Here is a 21,400-nt window from a genome sequence, read left to right as displayed (position 1 = left end):
TTTAACTTTTCAGGATGCCCTCTCACGTGAAATTCAGTATTCTCTAATTTCTCACACAAGTGATAAAATAAAGCCAACCCTTCAGAATAATTGCACATCCACAATAATCCAAAATATGAATAAACATCAAGTTAATGAGGGCGAATAGAGACTGAAATGTGCAGTGACATGTGACTCCAAAGGAGGGCACTAAAAGCAGCAGCGATTATAAATGATCACTGTAGAGAATTAGACATTTAAATGAGGATCTATAGTGTATATAATATCAGCCTTCTGATAGCAGAATCAACTAAAAACCTTACTTATTTACGGTTTTTTTTTTTATCTCAAAAAGGGAACAAATACATGAAAGACAAAAGGAGGAATCTCAATTAACTAAAACTAAATTTCTTCTTAAATTATAGACAAATATGCATTCTCACATAGTTTAACATCTGAAAAACAGCTTTGTCAGCTAGGGTCAGCAGCGTCTGCAGACTTGGACTGTCCTCTAGGTTTGAGCAGAGCTTTTAAAACTCTTGATTTGAGCCTGTGGTTTAGAGAAAGACTGGTGGACGTGTTGTGTGTCAGTCCGTCTGGTCTGAGGCCTGTGGTCAGCAGTGGGACCAACAAAGTGCAGCCATGTGTACACACAGTACAGCCCAGTCCTGACAACGTGGACAACAGTGCTCCCTATGGGCCCAGCAGAGAAGGTCATTTTTCCAAGACTGTATTTTCAATATTGTGGAGAAGTTTTACTTTTCTGTTTGTTTTTCCTTAATTTAGGAAACTTTAGAGATCAGGGAAGGAAAGTATTTTGGAAATAAACAGGACCACTTTTGGTTGAGTTGAGTACCACACTACTAACAGTGCAGTCTCTATTAAGACAGTGATGTGTTTTTACTACTCCAGGCTCAGCACACAGGATTTCACAACAAACAATGGCTTTGAAGTGCTGACTCTGCAGCTTTAAGGGTGTTTGTGGGTATTCACATCTATATTGGTTAAAAATTGATGCTCGTGTTTTAGTTATATGACGGCAGGAAAACAGGCACATTCTTTTTTTTTCCTTCCAAAACAGCGCTGTCGACAATATTTTGCACGCAGGAATCATATGTTATTGTTCCATGTTATTTTAAGATCACAACCCCACTTACAGAACATATTTCCCTACTATTCTATTTTCACTATTCAGCTCGCGTGGTCAGACCTGGCAACCCCTGTGAAAGAACAGTGGCAGAGCCCTGGGAGCATATTTGTATTAACTTCTCACAACCTGGCAACTGAGGAGTGCAGCTGTGCAAAGTCCTAAATACAGACGACAGAGTCATAAAACACTTAAACGGAGGGAAGTGACCAGTTTAACTCCGGCGAAATCCTACACTCTAATAATAACAACAATAATAAAACGTGCTGTGTATGTACTTGCAAGGAAAGATGGATGTCAAGTTTCCATAAATGACAACAAGAATTCTAATGTACTCTACATGTCTCCAGATGTCCTTGACAACACTGCTCTATTTCTCCTGACCACAGCTGTAATTGCAGATGTACAGCTTCCACCGCGATGTAATGTGTTTCAGAAGATGAGCAGCATAGTCCACGCATCCCTGTGATATACCGCACAACACACACAGAGCGTTTACGATGACGAGGAGCGTGATGGACTACGGAGGCGAGAATGAGAGTGAGATATTTTGGCCTGAATTCAGTGCGTCCGCCTTTAAAATAACTGAAATATTATGTGAGGCGAAGGTGTTCGCGGCGCTGCCAAAACCACCATCATCATAAAGAGAAAATGGAAAGAGTGAAAACAGGGAAAACAGAGAGTACGCTACAGTGATCAGACACTCACCAACAGTGTGCAGTGGTGGCCTTTCCGCAGCGTCATCACAAAACACACTCAGCTGCAGCCTGAGTTCTTTTTTTCTTTTTTTTAATCAACTGTAACTGACTCAGCAAGTAACTGGAGGTGAGTGTGGTCCTCTACTGTTATTGTTCCTCATACAGGAGTCACATGGGTTTGTTTCAGAGATGAATAACTGTTTATTGTGCTATTTCACCACATGGCTATATTAGGAAGGAAGAAAGAAGACATTTTCTGCCATCCAGGCCCTGAAGGCTGCTTCACTGACTGTATACTGTAGTACAGAGGACACATAATAAAGTTGCAGGAGTGGCCGGTTCAAGGTTTCGAAATGTTCAAAGATGGTGTTCTGCATACCTACATCGTAATGAGTGGTTATTTGAGTTCCTGTTGCCTTCCTGTCATTTTTGAACCAGTCTGGCTATTCTCCTCTATGACCACACGGTATTTTGCTCAAAACAAACCCTTGTTTCCACAAACTGTGTATAAAAATGGAAGTGGTCTTCTGTTTTAAGTTTGAACCGAAGACTGTGGGAAAAACGAACCTCATTCTCTCTTAGAAAATATTCGCTTGAGGAGTTAATGGTCTCAATCGATTCAGGCCTTCTCCAAAAGATGATGCCAATTTTGTAAAGTATGCTCCCAATCAAGGAGGAAGTCAGATAATAAAGCAGAGCACACAAGTGGAATTTACAGCTGGAATTGTCTAGTAGGTGCTTCACAATGGGAGTTTGTTTTGCACCTTGAAGACGATGTACATTTCTTTCTTCTTTTTTTATACACAGACTATGCTCGATTGTCCTCCAGACTACTGATAAATGTTTTTCAGAACATACTCTGAAAACCCTAGAGATTATTCTGCCTAAATATTCCAGTAGATCAGCAATTTCTGAAACATTCATCTGGCACCAACAAAACGGAACATTCAAATTCACTTAAATCACCTTCCCATTATGATGCTCTGTGCGTGATCTCTGGCGCCCCCTTGAGGTGGGCTCGAAGCCCAGTTTGGGAACTGTTGGATTAGATATTAATGTTACCAAGCAGTCGAACAGGACAGGTGTAGCTAATACAGTTGCCAGTGAGCCGCAGCTTTAATGAAATATGCCTGCGCACTTCATCAGAGTTAAGAGAGCCATTCTTCATCGCCGTGATGACGTCGTGCTTCACCTGTGCAGTGGATTTCTCCCTGAGCATTTAAAAAGATGTGTTTACACGAGCACAAACTTGATCAGAAACTCTTCTTCTCTTCCTTTCCAAATACACAGCAGCTGCTGTGACAAACCAGCAGCAGCCTCAGCTAATGAGGCAGAGCTCGCAGCATCTGCCTCTCCTGTGTCTCCTCAAGGACGGGGTAAAAAAAAATCATCCTCCAACAGTTTTGTCCTTTCTCTTCCTTCTATCATCTCTCTCAACCTTTCCCCCCCAATCCAGCACCCGGACCTTCTCTCAAACTATTAAGTGCCGGGACCCTCCTCCTGGCCTCCTTTTCAGTCGCCACATCCTCCTCAACAAACCACACATCACAGAGAGACTTCACTTTTCAGCTGCAGCTTATCTCCAGTCCTCCAGTGGCAGTCTCATACAGACAGCAGAGTGGAAAAGGATGGAAAGCCTATATTTGCAGTTGAATGCTTCAAGCATATACATTACCAAACATTAAGAACGGGATTTAATAGAGTGGAAAACGACTACATAAACGGCATCAAATAGGTTTTAAACCCTCCTTTCGTGAGATATAAAAAGGAGGCAAGGGATACCATTTAAAATGAAGATGGTGCATGTCGTACTGTACAGACGCTCCCATAATAGCTACTGAGTGATGGTAACAGCAGCTGGATTTGTGTTAAATTTCTTAAGAGCACTGGAGAGCATGGGGCTTTGGTATTTTTGCACGACACAAATTGATAATAGAATCAGTTCTGCCGAGGTCAAGTCATCCTTTCTGGGTTTGTTTTACAAAGCTCCAAAAAATGATGGATCAGCCACTCGTGCACAAACGCTTAACAGCATTGTGGCTGTCTTGCAATTCTGTATAGCTACATATTCAGAAATGGATGAGGGAGTTTATTTATTCGACATCTGTAACTAAAAGCTGCAGTGCGTAACTTTTGGTGATTGTATTATTCTGTCTCTGTTTGGTCTTCATCTGAATATTGTCAAGCAATACTATCACACCTGACTATGTGCAGTGTGGTTACAATCTCACCAGGCAACACCAGATCTGAAACCAGATCTGAAACACTATTCTGAGAAATAATCAAAGAAATCAAATACATTTTGTTTTCTTTAGTTAGACAGATATCGTGATGTATCACAATCAATATATTGATTATGACAGAATCGTTGTGTGGTATCGTGGACCATGTATCGCATTGTATCATGAGATACCCTGTGATTCCCATCCTTAAAATACTTTTTTAAACGTTACACTCCATTCTAGTTCAGGCATGTCCAAATCTGGCCCATGGGCCAATCACGGCCCTCTGTGAGATTTTGTAAGGCTGTATATGTATCATTTATATCTAGGGTGGGATGTTATTTGACTTCAAATGCATCTTTTGGCTTAGATTTGGTCGTATTTCCATTTACAAATGATAACTGTGACAGTGAAAATAAAATCTTTCAGTGCATTTGTATATGCTACTGTTAAAGTCACTGAAGGTCTGAAGTGACCATTTGCCTGCAGAAATCCTCACATTATCAAATCTGTCTATTTGGTAATGTAACTGTCTACAGTTTTGAAGGTCCCATATGTTTTACGGACAAATCGAGAGTGCTGGCGAGGGCAAGGGCATCTGAAAACCGGAAATCCGTGAAAAGTTCTATTCTTGGCTGCACAGTGCAGCACAGAGTCCGAAATACAAACTTCCAGCCTCAGAGGATTTATCTGTCCGGTGGATACATGTTATATATGAACGCAATGTGCCTGCTAGAGCCTGCAAATGATCGCTTTTCCAAATGCTAACTGCTGTTAACTCCCAGTGCACTAAAGGAATCCTCACTGGGAGAAACCAACTGCAGTAACAACTCTAACGATCCCGTCCCACTTCACAACGTCGTGACTGAGACACATGAAAAGGCAGAAAACCTGATCAATCCGATCTGATCAGATCAATGAAGGTGTGTTGACTTCACAGCATGTGATCTGGGGTAAAGGTTAAAAAGGCTCGGAAAACGGCAATAAACTGGATTCCAATAAACCACCATCGGCAAACACTATAGAAAAAAGGAGGATCTGTGTTTGGTTTGCAGGTTTATCACCAAAGCAACAGTTTTATCAGAACACACGACTCCTGCAGTCATTAACAGAGGAGGGCGAGCCAACCGCAGCCACAGCTGTGACTCATAACGTCCACAAACCAGCGAGTCGACCAGTGATGGTTCCTCTGGGAAATGCACACCATTTGATAAACAACCGCAGAGGCACAAGCAAGAAATGATCACGCAATAGACGGCCAGTCAACCTTGTTTAGTCGCATTCAAACCGACGGAGCATGTTGAAGAATGATTCAGATCAAGAGAGGATGAAAACGGATCATCTTTAATCACCGTGAAATTCGGAAGGAAACTTTAAAACCGTAAAAATCAAAAATAAATGAATAAATCTAATGTATACTTTAAATACATTGCCATTGAAAAAAGACAATGCTGTCTGGGTTAACCTATCATATCCTGCCACAGCAGTCGGCGCCGGCTCCTCTCACCTCAGACCGCAGTAATGCTTAATGTTGGTGATGTAGATACTTTTGGACGACTTTAAACTGTTATTATTGGGTTGTTCTGATTACAAGTCATGGGTAAAGTCTTCATGGATGTCTGGCCAAATTAAGTCCAAATCCATGTTGTTTACTGCGTGGTGATGCATTTCTGGTTTGCTGAATGTGAATGAACACTGTAAATATGACGGTTCATTAAATCTTTTATTTTTATATCCATATTCTACAGGTTTCTTTAAATTTTAGGTTTTTTTTAGTCTGATTAAAGGGCAAGACGGTGGTTAGTGAAGTTTCTAACAATAACACTTTACTTAAGGCATCTTTATTTTGGATGAACTAGAGGTAGCAATGATCTGGGATGTCCTTCTCTGTATTTATTCTGATTGTGGCTGACAGGTCACGAGAAGTGTTTGAGAGAGTTCGGTTTTTCACTGGGGCTGTTTCAGCTCGATTTTATTCACACACACAAACACGTACGCACACACACATGTTTGAAGGGTAAACAAATACCGAGACTCCAATTCTGTCAAAAATATCAACCATCACACGTCGAAGCAGCACAGTTCGTCGAGTGCACACAGTTATGGGTGAGCACAAAGACAAGACACTCAACTAAATGGTTTCGTTTTACTCTAAGATGTGTATTTCATCACCTTTTAGTAAAGACTTATTTGGGTTTAATGGAATTAACTTAATGCTTCTCATCATCACACACATAAGCTGCACTATAAGAAGAACTTTAAAATAGTACGCTGTATAAAGCTTTACAGGATGGCATATTAAACTGCAACTGTGAAACGCACAGAGAGCTAATAATAAGCACATGCAAAGAAAGGGGTAATAATAATAATAATAAAACGGGATTAACAAGAGGCATGAAATAAGAAAATCGCATTAAAGGAGCGACACCAGAATAAAAGTGGGAAGGATCAAAAACCATAAGATAAAAGCGAGATCATAAAAACTTCCATAGTACGCATGATGAAAAAGTAGAAAAACAAGTGGCTTTTGGTTTAATTTAAAAGTGTTTCATGTGGTTCTTGCTGCAAGTAATGAGCTTTAACACAAAGGAGGGAGCGCGACACTCACCAAAAACACATGCGCATGTACGAGCTGCACAAGGCCATTACCTCGACCTGCAAACGCGGAGAAGAGAGAGCGGCTGCTGCACAAACATGCAGCGCTGCCATGACAATATTGATTTTCTTATGTGACAAATGGGGAGAAAATGCAGATAAGGACGTTGGGCTAAATGGGTGGAGGCAGCGAACGATGACGAGAGGCAGGCAAAAAAAAAATGAGGAAATGAAATTAAACACACACCCGATCAGCTGAGCAGAAGCAAACCAGACATCTTTAACAAGAGGCAAAACATTCCCGACCCAACCTTCTGTCAGCACTCATCTGTCTGCACCCCTCACAACCTCTTCCAATATGCCAACCTCATCATCAGCTCCAGAATCGATGTTACACATGAGCTGCTCCATCTCATCCACTGTATCTAGGGCAATCTCACATATTAAAGCTCCCGGGGTTTACGGTCAAAGATGCTGAATGAAGCACAGGACTCGGGCTAAAGCTCAACACTAATGTCATTTTGTGCGTTAGCGCTCGTCTCCGAGCATTTTGCGGAGTCCCCCGCGCTGCCTCCATTATCGATGAAGATTACCTCTGCTGCCCAACAAGCCTCAGCTGACGTATAAAGCTGACGTTCAGGAGCCTTCACAGGGAATTAGGCATTTTGTAGTTAATTGGTCTGCAAACTCAGGCATGCTGGAAAGCCCCGTTTGTAAAGGCGATGCCTCTTAATCTTTTAAAATCTGCAGCACACTTACGTACATGCAAAGATTAAAACCCTACTTCTGTCTCATTAACATTTACAAGGTGGCTGCCAGAGATTACTCGCACATTTACAAAGTCATCCTAGGCTGTAAAAGGGCATGAAATGTAGAAAAGAAAAAAAAAAGACTGCTGATGCAAATCCCAAAAAGAGGTCATTAGAAAATAGCAGTTGAGAAGTAAATGTCTTAAATCTATAATGCATAATTTTGGTGATTTTTGTTGTTGATGTTATTTTTCTGCCTCTGTTTGGTTTTTGTGAACATTATGCTGTGTCCTTCATCTGAAAATGGGCTCTGTCAAGCAATACTATCAGACCTGAAAGCAGCAGATTGGGGGAAAGTGCAGAAGAATTCACCTCCTCAACGTTTTGTGGGCGTTTCTTTGTGTTGTCAGTCATACACAGTGATGGGAATAACAGCGTTAGAATAAACTGCATTTTTTTTCCAGTAATGGGGTAACATACCTAATTACTGTTTCCATTGTTATAATGTCGTTAATGTGGTGCGTTACGATAATTAAGCTCATTGAAGCTGTTCAGTTGCAGCCTGTTGAGGTGCAATAAATATCAAAAAACATCTATTGTTCTACTATTAAAAAATTTAAAAAGTAATGAGGCAACATTAAAAGTGTGTAAAATGTTTTCTGTTAATAATGTATTCTATTAAGTGTCTATTTCATTTTAATAGTTTCGTAATTTGTAATTGTTTGAATCTAACACACATTTATATTATATTATAAGTTACATGCGCGCTAGATGAGGCAACACATTATCTACCGCTTCCCTTGTTACCAGTGGGGTCAGACAAGGCGGGATATTGTCTCCTGTTCTTTTTAATTTATGCATGGATAATTTGTCTAGGAAATTACAATCGTGTAAGACTGCATGTATGGTGGGGGACAGGCTTGTTAATCATCTGATGTATGCTGGTGATTTAATTACAGTATGTTGCCATATAGGGCTGGTCTGCAGCAATTGCTGAGTATAACATCAAATTGAATCCAAAATTGCCAGATTGCCAGGACAAAAGAGAATAGGAAAGTTTCCCTCTTTTTAGTTAACTGAGCAAGAGCTGAGTGTTGTAACAAAGGTAAAATACTGAAGTCAAAATAGCTCTTTTCAGAACATAGGGTACTCTACTCTTTACTGCTCATCTATGGTGGAGTTATAGCAAAGCAAAGATGAATAAGATGAAGGTGGCATATAATGATGCTCTTAGAATCTTGTTGAAGTATCCAAGGTGGGGAAGTGCTAGTTACATGTTTTGTTCCCATTTGCCCCGGCTATACTCAAGTACTCTATGTATACATGTATGTTAGGCTTAAAGGTTACACCTGGAACCCTATTGGAGGGTTCCACCAAGAACCCTTTTAAAACCCTTTATTCAGGAAAGGGGTTTTAAAGGGTTCTCTGGATCAAAATGGTTCTTCCAGGAACCATTAGTGTTACCAAGAACCCTTGAAAAACCCTTTCTTCAGGAAAGGGTTTTTCAGAAGCAAATGGTTCCAGGTAGAACCTTAGCCCTTGTAGAAGGACCCTTTTGGAAACCTTATTTCTAAGAGTGAAGGAGTGAAATTATAATGTCCTTGACTGACCCTAGTCACGGTTCTCCTCGAACCTCGGACCTCGAGTCTGTGGATAAATAAATAAAGTTACATACTACACTTGAAATTCACAATTAACATTGTGTCTCAAATGCATTCCAGTGACTATATAAAGCTTGTCTACACTTACTCCCACTGAACAAATAAGAGCTGCAGTATCAAGTCCACTGAGATACACCCACCTGACCAAGTGTGTCAATTAGAGCGTCTCAACGCCATCGCATAACAGAAATATGAAAACCTGAACACACACGAGCAAGATATGAAGTATCTAAAAAACACAAAAAAATCACGTCTGTGAAGCATTTATCTTATTTAATTAGTCTTTTTAGTTTTCCCTAGTCTTCTAACAGAGGGATGATGGGATTTAAGACCTACAGTACGTAGCAGCCAACCACCAGGGTCCAATTGAGATTTTTGTGGAGCTATTGTGTTTTTTGTACGCAACACTTGGGTCGTTTTCATGCCTAATAGTCCACTAGACTCTTCACACTGCACTTTAGTGAAACGAACCAAACCTTTTGAATAAAGTATTATTGAGACAGCCTGAATCATGAATTACTGAAGGAGAATGGCGTCTATTTCTTCGTCCCATGGAAACTTTTTGTCTCCTGAACTGCTACTTCTTCAAAGCATGTCCAATTTTTTTTAGATATTGTTGGTGTAGTTTTTTCCATTTTAACGCTTATTAACGTTGTTCTTTTTGTGGGTGCTTCCAAGAAGTTGTGATGCATTTTCGTCTGACCATATTTCTATCGGAGCTTTTACCTCGTTGTTGTCATTCCACATCTGAACACGAGCCATTTCTCCCGGCTATCGTTCAACATGCGTATGTTTTGGTTGCGTTTACCCACAATGCTCAGCGTTGTAGTCGGCTTCCTGCATTTGGTTCACTTGAAGCAAACCGAAACCTATATTTTAAGGCGGACCAGAGTTCGCTTCTTTGGTGCGCATCAGAGTTCGGTTGCACATTCTCACCCCCCCAAAAGAACCGGACTATCCGATCAAACACACTCGGGTTCGATTAAGAAGGGCTGGTGTGAATGCACCCTTCGATTCTTTAGCCAGCCTCTCAAGGACAACATGAAAGAGAATTCCAACCACCATCACCCTTTCCCATCATCATTCGCTGCTGCATACTACATTGAAATGCTTAAGGTTGGATGATGGCAGAAAAGACACCTCAGGGGAAGAACAAGATACCTGGAACAGCGAGAGAACATCACCTGAATAGAGAGAGTTTTTAAGAACACCAGCAGTGCAGCAGTTATACAAAGGGAAGAGGAGGATTCATTGTCTGTAATGAGCCAGACTGCACCTTGTACAGAGTGTGCAGTCTGTCTCCCTCTTCTCATTGTAATCCCTCAGAGGATCCTTCACTTCTCGCACAGAACTCCTGTAAAGATAGTCTCACTCTAACTGACTGTGTTCGAACATTTGAACCTTTTCTGCTAAACAAGCAAGAAATACAGTAGAAACCCTCCCAAATTAGCACGGCGGCTAAAGTTCAATCGCTCCAGTGATCATGCATGAGATAAGGGTTAATGGGAAGTAAATGAGTCCTGCGCTTCTTAGCCTTCTTTGGCCCGAATGAAGAAGTCGACTGGATTAGTAAAGTGCGTAAATTATTCAGACAAACCATCATCATTCATGAAGAACAGCTCATCCATTAATGAGCTCAAGTTCAACAGAACCCTGCTACTGCTAATGAGGATCAACACAGGAAGAATATGACAACTAAATGGAAAGATGAGAGGGAGGTGAGAACATTTCTAAGGGGGTGAGGAAGAAAAAATAGGACCATTCAAGAAAAATGATGAATGCTAACATTTCCATACGCTTGCCACTGCATACCTGGAAAAAAAAAAAGGTGGAAACAGCTCTGAGACAGTGTTGGTCCATGCAATTTAAAGGTGCATTATGTAATAAATCTACAGCAACTGGCCATAAAATCCTCCTAATGTTTCACAGAGACTCAAGAATAATGTTCATATAATATACTGAACTCACCAACAACAACAGTACAGCCAAAATATTTGCATTAAAAAAAATATTTTGCAGACTGCAAATCATGTTTATGTTTTGAAATCATGTTTTGGCATGTGGCGCCACCTACTGCCATCTACCAATCATTTCTGTCAGTAGAGTCTCAGCTGCCGAGCAACCACGGGTTGCCAGTTACATCAGAAAACGAAACCTAAAAGACCTCGGTATTTTGAATTTGAATGTTGTAACCGTTTTTGGCCACATTCTTACATATGGCACCTTTAAAATTGGAGGTTAGCATTAGTGACTGGAATGTCTACAAAAACCTAAAGTGAATACACTCTGTATACTATATAATGCAAAGATGCTAACATAATGCTACTGTAGGTTTTCCACTCTGGAAAGGTGGAATGGTGAACAGATTCATCTAAAGAGAAGCTGAACTGTGATCCATTCACCTTCAATTGACCCTCAGTGCACAGGTGCTAAATGCCATTATATACATTTTGTACAGGCAAGGTTATAGAGGAGAAAGTGTTCAGACAGCAGGAAATGTTGGAGCGGTACATGAACTATGAAAGTGAGAACGCCACAAGTAGCCAGGGCGGATTATTTTTCACCTTCTCATCAGTCAATCCCGTAGAATCAGCAGCTCCAGACAACAACAGAACCGTGCAGCCGGCAGCACTCAGGGGAAATCAGGATCTTCCTCATTCAGATGCATAAAGCATTGTGTGTTTAGGACTTTTACTGTGGCTCGAGAGAGGCTGATAACTCCCACAGGCACGCAAACTGAAGACGTCACACAACCCACGTGGGGTTTTTCAGGATTTTGAACAACAAGACAAACAAACCCACAAAAGTCCTACGCTATCCAGAGTGTAATAATTACTCACATCTGTTGGTGAGGTATTTGCACACGAGATCAAAGTGTGAATCATTTGGATTTACACCAAGTGTGAAGAAATAAATCAATGATGAGGATTAACTATTTTGAAGATGGATTTACACACTTTTCTCAAAGTGTTTAACCGCAACCCCCCTACAACATGGTGTTTTGGGAAACAAACACAATCAAGCGATCCAGCACCATGTTAAATGTTTGAACTGTACGTCATCAACAACACTCGTTCTGATTGGTTAGCTGTGAATTTGACAGTGCAAACCAAGCCTTTTCCGTTCTTCCACTCTGCCATTTCCTCTTTCTTCTTCTTGGTTTATTCATCAGGTTAATGTGGGTGAAGCTGTTCTCCCTTGTTTGGTTAGTCAGCTTCGGCTTCACAACCCGAAGGCCACTGTTGAAAAATGTCCACGCCAGGTGGCGGCCTCTGTAAAGCAAGCCCCTTTGCGTAAGTCCATGCACAAGTCTTATTCTAAGGCTATGAAACCGAACAAATTTAATTTTAAAGCGATTACACTCTTATTCAAAGACACGGTGAGTATATTCTATGTCTGCCAATTAACTCCTCTGAATGTTAAACACTGGACCTTTAATACGAAGCAGAGACTTCAGAAGTCTAGTTATTTTTACACAGTAGCTGTAAAAGCTGTGAAATGAGAATATGGAGATTTAATACGTGGATATAAAAAAACAAGATATTTGACCTTTCTAACTTTTATTGCTATGACGTCAAGCTCTCTCCTTGGAGAAACAGCTGCTGCACCTGAGAGAGAAACGGAGACAGAGACACTGAACACAATATGCATAAGCATGCCCATGTATAATTGCCATGGTCAGCGGGGCTATATTTCTGTCTCCTAATTAAGTCTAATTAGATTTAACATCATCGACTAAGGGCCATATTAAAATCTAATTTGAAATCTCAGAGTCAATGGCGGTTGTACGCATCACCTCATCAGACACAGACGCATGGAAGCGAATTAAAGCATCACGGTGCTGAACAGCTTTCTTTACTTTCTACTTTGTTTAAAATGTCAGCGTCAATGTATTATTTAGTATCAAACATGCTAACAACTTGAAATAAACAATTTCGAACGCAGGTTATTTACACTTTGACCTTTATAGGCTTTATCTGCTCGTCTTCCTGTCCACCACGGTCATGTCTCATAGGAGGTTGACATTATTAAACAACACTGCGTAAAAAGTCAAGGCACCACAACATTCATACAGCAGCTTAGACGGGAATAGAACATCTACTCGGTGGTGGTGTTGTATACCGACACAGCAAGAAATCAACATATGACTGAGGAATAACAAATTGTATTTTTAAAAGAAAAAGATGATAAATAAAGTCAAATCAGTGCAGCCATTGTTAACAGTTCGAATCACTTATGTTGTTATCACCAGCAGACGGAGAAAAGGGATGACTCAAAACTACACCTGCCAATGTGATGAGATACAGAAAAAAGGTCAGAAAGATTCGTCCTTTCTGCTCGCTCTGCACACACACGCACACTCAGTGATGATGAGATCGATATGTACATGCACAGCACCTCCACATCAAAAACAATCCACATCAACATGACTCAGACACATAATCAAGCCGTAACACAACTAATCCCCCACGGCCGACGTTTACAGCCCATGTAAAAGAACGTCACATGTTAAAATATCACCCAACGCTGTACTATTGCGCAGAATAAACACCTTTGACACAGAGAAGAAAGGAGTACTTTAAGTCTGTTCAACACAATGGAGGCATTTAAGCACCTGCAAAGCTGCACCCGGGACCAGTTGCACAATTTGTGGATTGGGGTTGGGGTCAATAGTTTGCTCGTCTGGGAAAACAACCTCATTAGAGAAGCACATTATCAATACAACACAAAAGTTAAAAAAGGAGACAAGTCTGTATTTAGAGAAGCAACGTCAGACAAATTAAAGTGGACCTAGAGTGGTCCTGTTGCACATATATGTGAGTTATGGAGGTCTACTTACATACATTAACTTGTTTTTATGGTCAAAAACCTCCTAGTTGCTGTAAACGAGCCGATTGAAATCCTCTTTTCTGACGCTGTTCCTGAGTCGCGATATTTCAGAGTGAACTCTCACCCCCAGAAGACAGAGTCTTGTGATTGGCCGGTACTATTCAGCACATCCGCTCTCAGAAGCATAGCTTCCCCCTCTGGAACGGTGGATGTACTGCTTCTCATTATCAAAACATTGTTTTAACAATGTTTAAAAATAGCTTCGTCACGACTCCCCGCCGCAGTCCCTTTTATGACTTTGACCCGGAGTCAGATCCAGAGTCACCTCCACAACGGACGTTATTCTTCTTCTGCGGTTCAATGTACGCAACTGGATGTGCCCGGAGCAGGAGGATCTGCTGTTCAGGAGAATCGCTGTTTACGTAACCGGACCGGGTTTTTTCAGAGATCTCGCTGAGCCCGAGATTACAATAAAACACAACGTTCTCAGCAGTGGCTGAAATGTTTGTTTTGAACCTTCAGGGCTTCCTTAAACAAGGTAAGGACGCAGATACACACTAAAAAACAGCGTGAATTTGAACTTCCGGTCTAGGTCCGCTTTAAACTGCATGCTGAAATTTGAGCGGGCATAAGATTGGACACAACGTGGCCTGTGGCCTGCGAGTGGAAGTTGATTGGTCACCATTTAGTGCTATTTTAATAGAGGGGATGGCAGTGCAGCCCAAAGGGACTGGCCTGCAGCAAAGTGCAATGTCCTCCAACTGCTTCTGCTGTGAAATCCAATTACTCCATTTTATCGATTGCCATGAATAAAGAGCCATTTAGGGCTAAGCAGAGGCTGCAGACTGACTTTGATCGGGGCTCAAAAATAAAACACTTTGTCCAGTCTTTCTATTCGGGGGCTACAGCTCCCCCACGTGTGACTGTACTCTGTCCAGACAGAGAGGCAAGAGGACAAACACTGAAGGAAAATAGAGGTCAGCTCCATTTGTGACAGAGTGACCTTCGCCTGGCCTTCCTGCACGACTCCTGCACACCTGTCACAGTGCCCCACATCTAAAACAAACAGCACACAGCACCAGGAGAGACAAGAAGACGCTAAAGAGACAAATTAAACCAAGGTGTCCAAAGTAAAAGCTATATACAAGCCCGCCATTGCGACGAAAGCTACAAATAGCTTGATTAAAACAAAGTCAAACAACAATAACCGCTTTCTAATTATCTCCATCGCTGTGCGCCAGACTCACAACCTCATTACAGCACATTCAAGATTTTACCGACAGATTAAAACTGCCGATTCATCACCTGAAAAGAAGCTGTAACGACAAAGACGACTGCATTCTAAATACCTTCACACACAAAAAAGGAACGTACCAAAGCCTGCATCAGATAAGTGTGATGACCAGGTGCATAAAATAATTGAGACTTATCTCGAGATCATTGTTCACTTTGCATATCTTTTTGCCTTATTCAACACTCATAAAGAAGCTGAGCAAATGCAGAGCCTTTCATTAAAAAAAAGAAAGAAAGATATGCTTGTCAAAGCTGAAATGAGTTTTGGGTTGAGCATTCCAGGTACAGTAAATGGTATATTCATGCAAGGACCTGCCAGACAGACATGTAAAGTAGATCCTTCCTAACAATGGAAGCAAATTACTTATAAGAGTCACTAGTAGCTGGAGCTGCAGCCATCTTGTCCCTGCTCACACAGACACACTGGTAAAAGAGCTACATTTCTATCCGTAATAATTTCTCCCTCTGGAGAGCGGTTTGTTAAGTAGGCCCACGCCCGTGCTCCCCTGAGCTTCCTGTTGCTTAATAATGAGACAGCGGAGGCCAGAGGTTGAGCTGCTCACCTTCTCTAATTGGCTGAATCACACGTTCGCTCCCTGGCAGCAAGAGCAAACAGAGCAGGAGAAAACAGAAGTTCCTAAAGATTGATTTGACTTTTTTTTTTTAACATCGCAAAACAAAAACGTGTGCAAGTCATTCACAGTTTAAGCCATTAGGAGAAAACATTAAGCAAAAAAAAAGAAAGAGACGTGACATGGAGAATACGTAACAGCAACATAACAACACCACAGTCAAACAATATCTAACAACCATGGAGGTACAAGAAAGGTGCTGCTTTTCTCACTTCAGAAGGAAAAGAGACAAACTGGAGCCCTTTTTCTTTTTAGCAGGCACCTGAAAAGTGGAAATGAGTGAACTGAGAGTTAATTACCAAGACTTAATGATTTATTCTGCACTCTATTCAACAGAGAAGGTGCAGAGTCAGACCAGTGCAGACTCTGCAACTTCCAAAATAACGTAGTGGATGGTGAATTCATGGCTCACCCACGTGATGAGTACAGAAAAAAATGAATTCGTTTGTGGGTGTTGCAGGGTCTGCAACCAATAATCCTAAAACATCAGATATAGAAAAAAACTGACCTGGCACAAGTTGCAAACAAAATGGGAACCCACTTAAAAAAAAGTGCTCTCCACTGTAATGACATGCCATTTTTACATGAGTGTTAGAGATTTGACACTATAACAGTGTCAAATCTCACTGTTATAGTGAGATTTGACATTTGAGTGCTGTGCATGGAGCCTGAAAATCTCCAACGTTTGTGTATCTGAGGTCTTATCCAGTTTCCGTGTCACATGTTAATTTGTCCCAGAGAAACATGTGTTGTCATTAATAGTGGTGGTGTTCTGGTTAAGTGTCCCAGTGAGCCGTGACAGTGAATCAGCACACACTTGTGGAAACTGAGGCGGCTGAAAGAAATTCAGGCTTCATTAATTTTATCATTTTAGAACTGTTCTTTCCCTACCGTGACATCAAAATGTACTTTCAGGCTCCAGTGGCTTTTGACCAGTGGAGAGGTGGCTTATTATGTCAAATTCAGTAAAGCAACATCACACAATTCTAATAATATTCATTGGTTTAACCTAAAACCTTCAATATAGACAAACTATACTGGACAACTGTCCCAAAACTACTTGCCCTGTTAATGTAGGCATGGTCTCAATTATGAATATTGCATTTCCAATACATTTTTAAATAATAATAATAATAATACTAATATGACATGATAATCAGCGATATAAAAACATTACGGTGCGGACAACAAGCTTCAGCTGACCACCTTAAAACTTAAAGTGGATTTCTTAAGTGTAGGTTGTCATCACAAAGTCCTCTGCACACAATTTTACTCACAATTTTATGACAGTAAGGTATTTGCTAGAATTAAGGTAATATCAGTTCAGTGTTTCAACAATTTTTATTATTCAGCATTTGGGGGGGATTATAATGGAGCATTTAAATAAAATGCCAGCTGAGGCTTATAAATTATCCCATGAATCCTTCAATATGGTAATTTACAACTCTGCAGGACTGACTTTATTCAAGGAAGAAAACAAATGTCAGCCATGCATGGAGGAGAAAACTCACAGGGGGAAGAGCTACCTGCTGAAACACTCGGCTACCATCTGCTGTAAACAAGTGTCCATATTCTTACTCATATGCCAGCAACTGCAAGGAACTTTGCACATTTCCTATGGAAGACACATGGGATTTTGTTCTTTCACTGCAACATCTAATGTGCCACAATCATCTAGAAATAAATAATCAGTAGTGAATTGAATCAATAGACTTTAAAGGTGCCATATGTAAGAATGTGGCCAAAAATGGTCACTACATTCAAATTCAAAATACCGAGGTCTTTTATGTTTCGTTTTCTGACGTAACTGGCAACCCGTGGTTGCTCGGCAGCTGAGACTCTACTGACTGCAATGATTGGTTGACGGCGGTAGGTGGCGCCACATGCCAAAACATGATTTCAAAACATAAACATGATTTGCAGTCTGCAAAATATTTTTTTTAATGCAAATATTTTGTCTGTACTGTTGTTGTTGGTGAGTTCAGTTTGTTATATGAACATTATTCCTGAGTCTCTGTGACATATTAGGAGGATTTTACGGTCAGTTGCTTTAGATTTATTATATAATGCACCTTTAAATTTGACACAAAATAATTGTATCTTATGCAGAATTTTTTGAGGCAGATGTTTTATCTGCACTTTTGTTAAATCAGCTTAAGTGACTCATTCCCAGTCTGCTTTACTTCATTAAGGAGTTAAATCACTGTTGTGTTATTCTGAATAAACAAATAATAATAAAATAAAAAAATGATAATGAGAAAACAGAGACGTCAAAAAGGGTTCGTCGCGAGGACACAAACAAATTCAAGCAGCGACAGTAAAAAGACTAATTAAAACAGAAAGGAGGGAAGGAAAAATGTGTGATTGCATTAAACGCATCAACAGTTTGAACAGATAAAACAAGCTTTCCGACTGTCACTTTACATCCAATATCTGCTTTGGAAATGTTGCTTTTAAAGCATCTAACAAATCATAATAACGTAACAGGGCCGCACACAAAGAGCACGATTGTTGTTATCGAATAAATATTTGCCTGTGATTAGATCTACATGAATCTGTCTGGAGTAAACAACAAGTAATAACAGCCTCCAGAGACGTGTGCATTCATTTTTGATCGTTCATGACAGCTTGGTGGGGGAACATTTTCCAGCGCAGTGATTTGGGAATACACAAATTTCTTGGAGAATAAAAAAAAAAGTTTAGTCATGTTCAGCACCACAGGCTAAAGGCTGCTTTCTGGTTTTTGATGGAAACCTTGTTTTCCTCCTCAGAATGCAGCTAAGATGTTCGGAGCTCACGGGAAAGCAGCCTAATTACACCTGGCATCCAGTCAAGGACAAAAACCCAGTCCAATCTGAACAAAGACATCAAACTCAACAACAATATAACTGATTCTGGGGCCTGGTACGAAGTCAAAGGCGCATACTTGTGTTTGCAAAATCATAGGGAACACTTGGATTGTGGAGATATCATACTTAAATACTTTAATACTCGATGTGGTCCATGCTAAAACAACACAAAACAGACTCACTGAACTGATCTGATCTGACCACACAGTTGATAGCCAAACCCCCACGGAGGCTTGTCACAACCAATCTGATTTCCCTCTGACGACGAGCTTTCACATGCGAGTGGGAGGGTGACAGACGCGAGGTGAGCAGGAGGAAGCGGGCCGCCACTTGTCGAATGTTAAGTAAGGAGCTGTGACACAGAAGCATAAAGAGGCGTCCTGAGGCACGGGGCCCCACCTGAACTACACACAACATCCTACACAACCTGAAACCAAAGACAAACGCCCTCCTTCTTTCAGCCTCGCTGCAGCTCGAAACAATATAGTCGCTTTAAATTGACGCGTTTGAATGAGATGTACACAGCAACAGAATACACGAGCAAGCTCTGAAATAAATCGCTGAACTGCTGCGGATTATAAATGGCAACCAACGGACACAGATACATTTAAAGAATGTGGCCAAAAACAGTTATTACATTCAAATTCAAAATACAGAGGTCTTTTAGGCTTTGTTTTCTGACGTAACTGGCAACCCGTGGTTGCTCGGCAGCTGAGACTCTACTGACTGCAATGATTGGTAGATGGCGGTAGGTGGCGCCACATGCCAAAACATGATTTCAAAACATAAACGTGATTTGCAGTCTGCAAAATATATTTTTTTTATGCAAATATTTTGGCTGTACTGTTGTTGTTGGTGAGTTCAGTTTGTTATATGAACATTATTCCTGAGTCTCTGGGACATAGGAGGAGGATTTTATGGCCAGTTGCTTTAGATTTATTACATAATGCACCTTTAAAAAGAAATTGTAGAGTGGACGGTTTTGACTCACTGAAACCTTGAATGCAAACACACAGAAATGTCATCATAACTATTGCTAGAATGAACACTCACATTTGTCTATGTATGAGCCTGATCAGACCTGGACTAAACATCCATCCTCTGTGATCTGATCACAGAGATCAGGTCCAAATCCACCGTGAATGCATCCTCGGATCTTATCACAGAAAACACAATACAAACACTGACTGCCATATGAGTTACACACACAGGTTGGTGCATTTGATTGACTCTCATGACTTTCATTCATTTGGACACAGCCTAACTCGGTCTTAACCATAACCGCTCCATGCCTAACCCTAACCATAATCTAACCACGCTTTAAAATCTCAGCCCTAAGCTTAACCAGAGCACTCAGAAACAACACCAGTGTGTATTTGAATAAAAAGTCAGGATGGATCCGCTCACGTGCGTTCACAGGAGACACGTCCAGGTGTGAACAGCCGTGCTAAGCACAACCTGCCTCATGTCTCCGAGGACAGATGTTAACACCAGGGTCTGAACGGGGACCTAAAAAAAAGCATTAAATACAGCATCTGCAATTAAAGTCATCCCCTTTTCAATGCTATGCTATGCATGGTGTACAAACTATCTAATTTTCTGACGAAATGGAGGACTCCTCCTCTGCTCACGACTGCCTTTCCCAAGTGTGTCGGGGAACTACGATGGCATTTACATTCCAGGGAGGGTGTTGCTCTTTATTTGCATAGTGAGGTTCTGCTTCAAAATGTTCAGGCTGCTGTAGAAACGTGGCAGCACAAGATTAAGTGCCTAAAGTACACATGTAGAAGACTTAATTTCCACATTCCTCCGATAATTTCAACGCAAAAATAAATTAGGGATGAGCCGAAATATGAAACTCGTCAAAATCACTGGATCGCATATCAGACGGATAAAATGCACAGACTGTAAAAATGTAAAATAAGACATCAGCAACAGCATTTTAGCCGAGTCAAGTAATGGGCTTTTTATTGCTGTTTTATGGGAGAAGAGTATTTGTGACACTGCTGGAGAATTATGTCTGTTTTGTTAGAAGCTTAATGATTTGAAAAGTCCAAAATCAGCAGATACTGGAGATCTGGACTCTTAAAATCATGCCATGACATGGTATCTTAATCTATTTTATATGTCTATAGTCTAAGACATGCTATAACACATGCCATGATGTGATATAATGCTGTGCACCGCTGATATTAACTGGTCATTCTTGCTCAGAGGTCAACGCCTCTTTATTATCTCCTCTCAACTCTCAACTGTGTGACAGGTGTGTCAAAGAAAAAATGCTGTGAGAATATTCCCCACTAACCTCAGCCTGTCTTCCTCCTTCTTTCGCAGCTTCATGTCCCGTTGGACCACCTTCAGGATGTGCTCCGCTTCGTCATCCGTCAGCCCCGTCAGGTCCAGTTTCCGTCCCATCCTTCCTGGCCTCGCCACAATGAGCTGCTGCTGCTGTTCCAACATCGGAGAAGAAAGATGTGGAGAAGGAGGAAGAGGAGGAGGAGGAGGGGCCGAGGCAAGGAAAAACCCTGGAGGAAGAGATATAGAGATTGTATTGGTGTAAACATTAATAGACCTTAAATCAACTTGTTGGTGAATGTGAAAACCTCTGGCAATAACTTTTCATCGACTGACAGAGCTCTGACATAAAGATCCAGTGGAAAGCCACTATTGCACTATACTGTATGCAAATCATGCAGCAAATGTTTGCTTTTAACAAACACTGAACAAAATCTATCACGGCGCCGT

At 40.9% G+C, this 21,400-nt stretch overlaps 1 protein-coding gene across 1 annotated transcript in view; it reads right to left on the bottom strand.

The window, feature by feature from the left end:
* Positions 1–21,070, bottom strand: part of myripb (myosin VIIA and Rab interacting protein b) — a gene marked incomplete at both ends in the record, with an annotated part of 98,698 nt that extends 77,628 nt beyond the window's left edge. The window contains one exon of the mRNA XM_083901546.1: positions 20,961–21,070. Within this exon, the coding sequence (XP_083757672.1) occupies positions 20,961–21,070 (110 nt within the window). The remainder of the gene's footprint in view (positions 1–20,960) is intronic.
* Positions 21,071–21,400: the final 330 nt, after the last annotated feature.

The sequence above is a fragment of the Microchirus variegatus genome (assembly GCF_963457635.1).
Source record: "Microchirus variegatus genome assembly, chromosome: 15".
Classification (NCBI taxonomy): domain Eukaryota; kingdom Metazoa; phylum Chordata; class Actinopteri; order Pleuronectiformes; family Soleidae; genus Microchirus; species Microchirus variegatus.
Note: the sequence above shows the minus strand (reverse complement) of the source record. Positions and strands in the feature narration are given on the sequence as shown.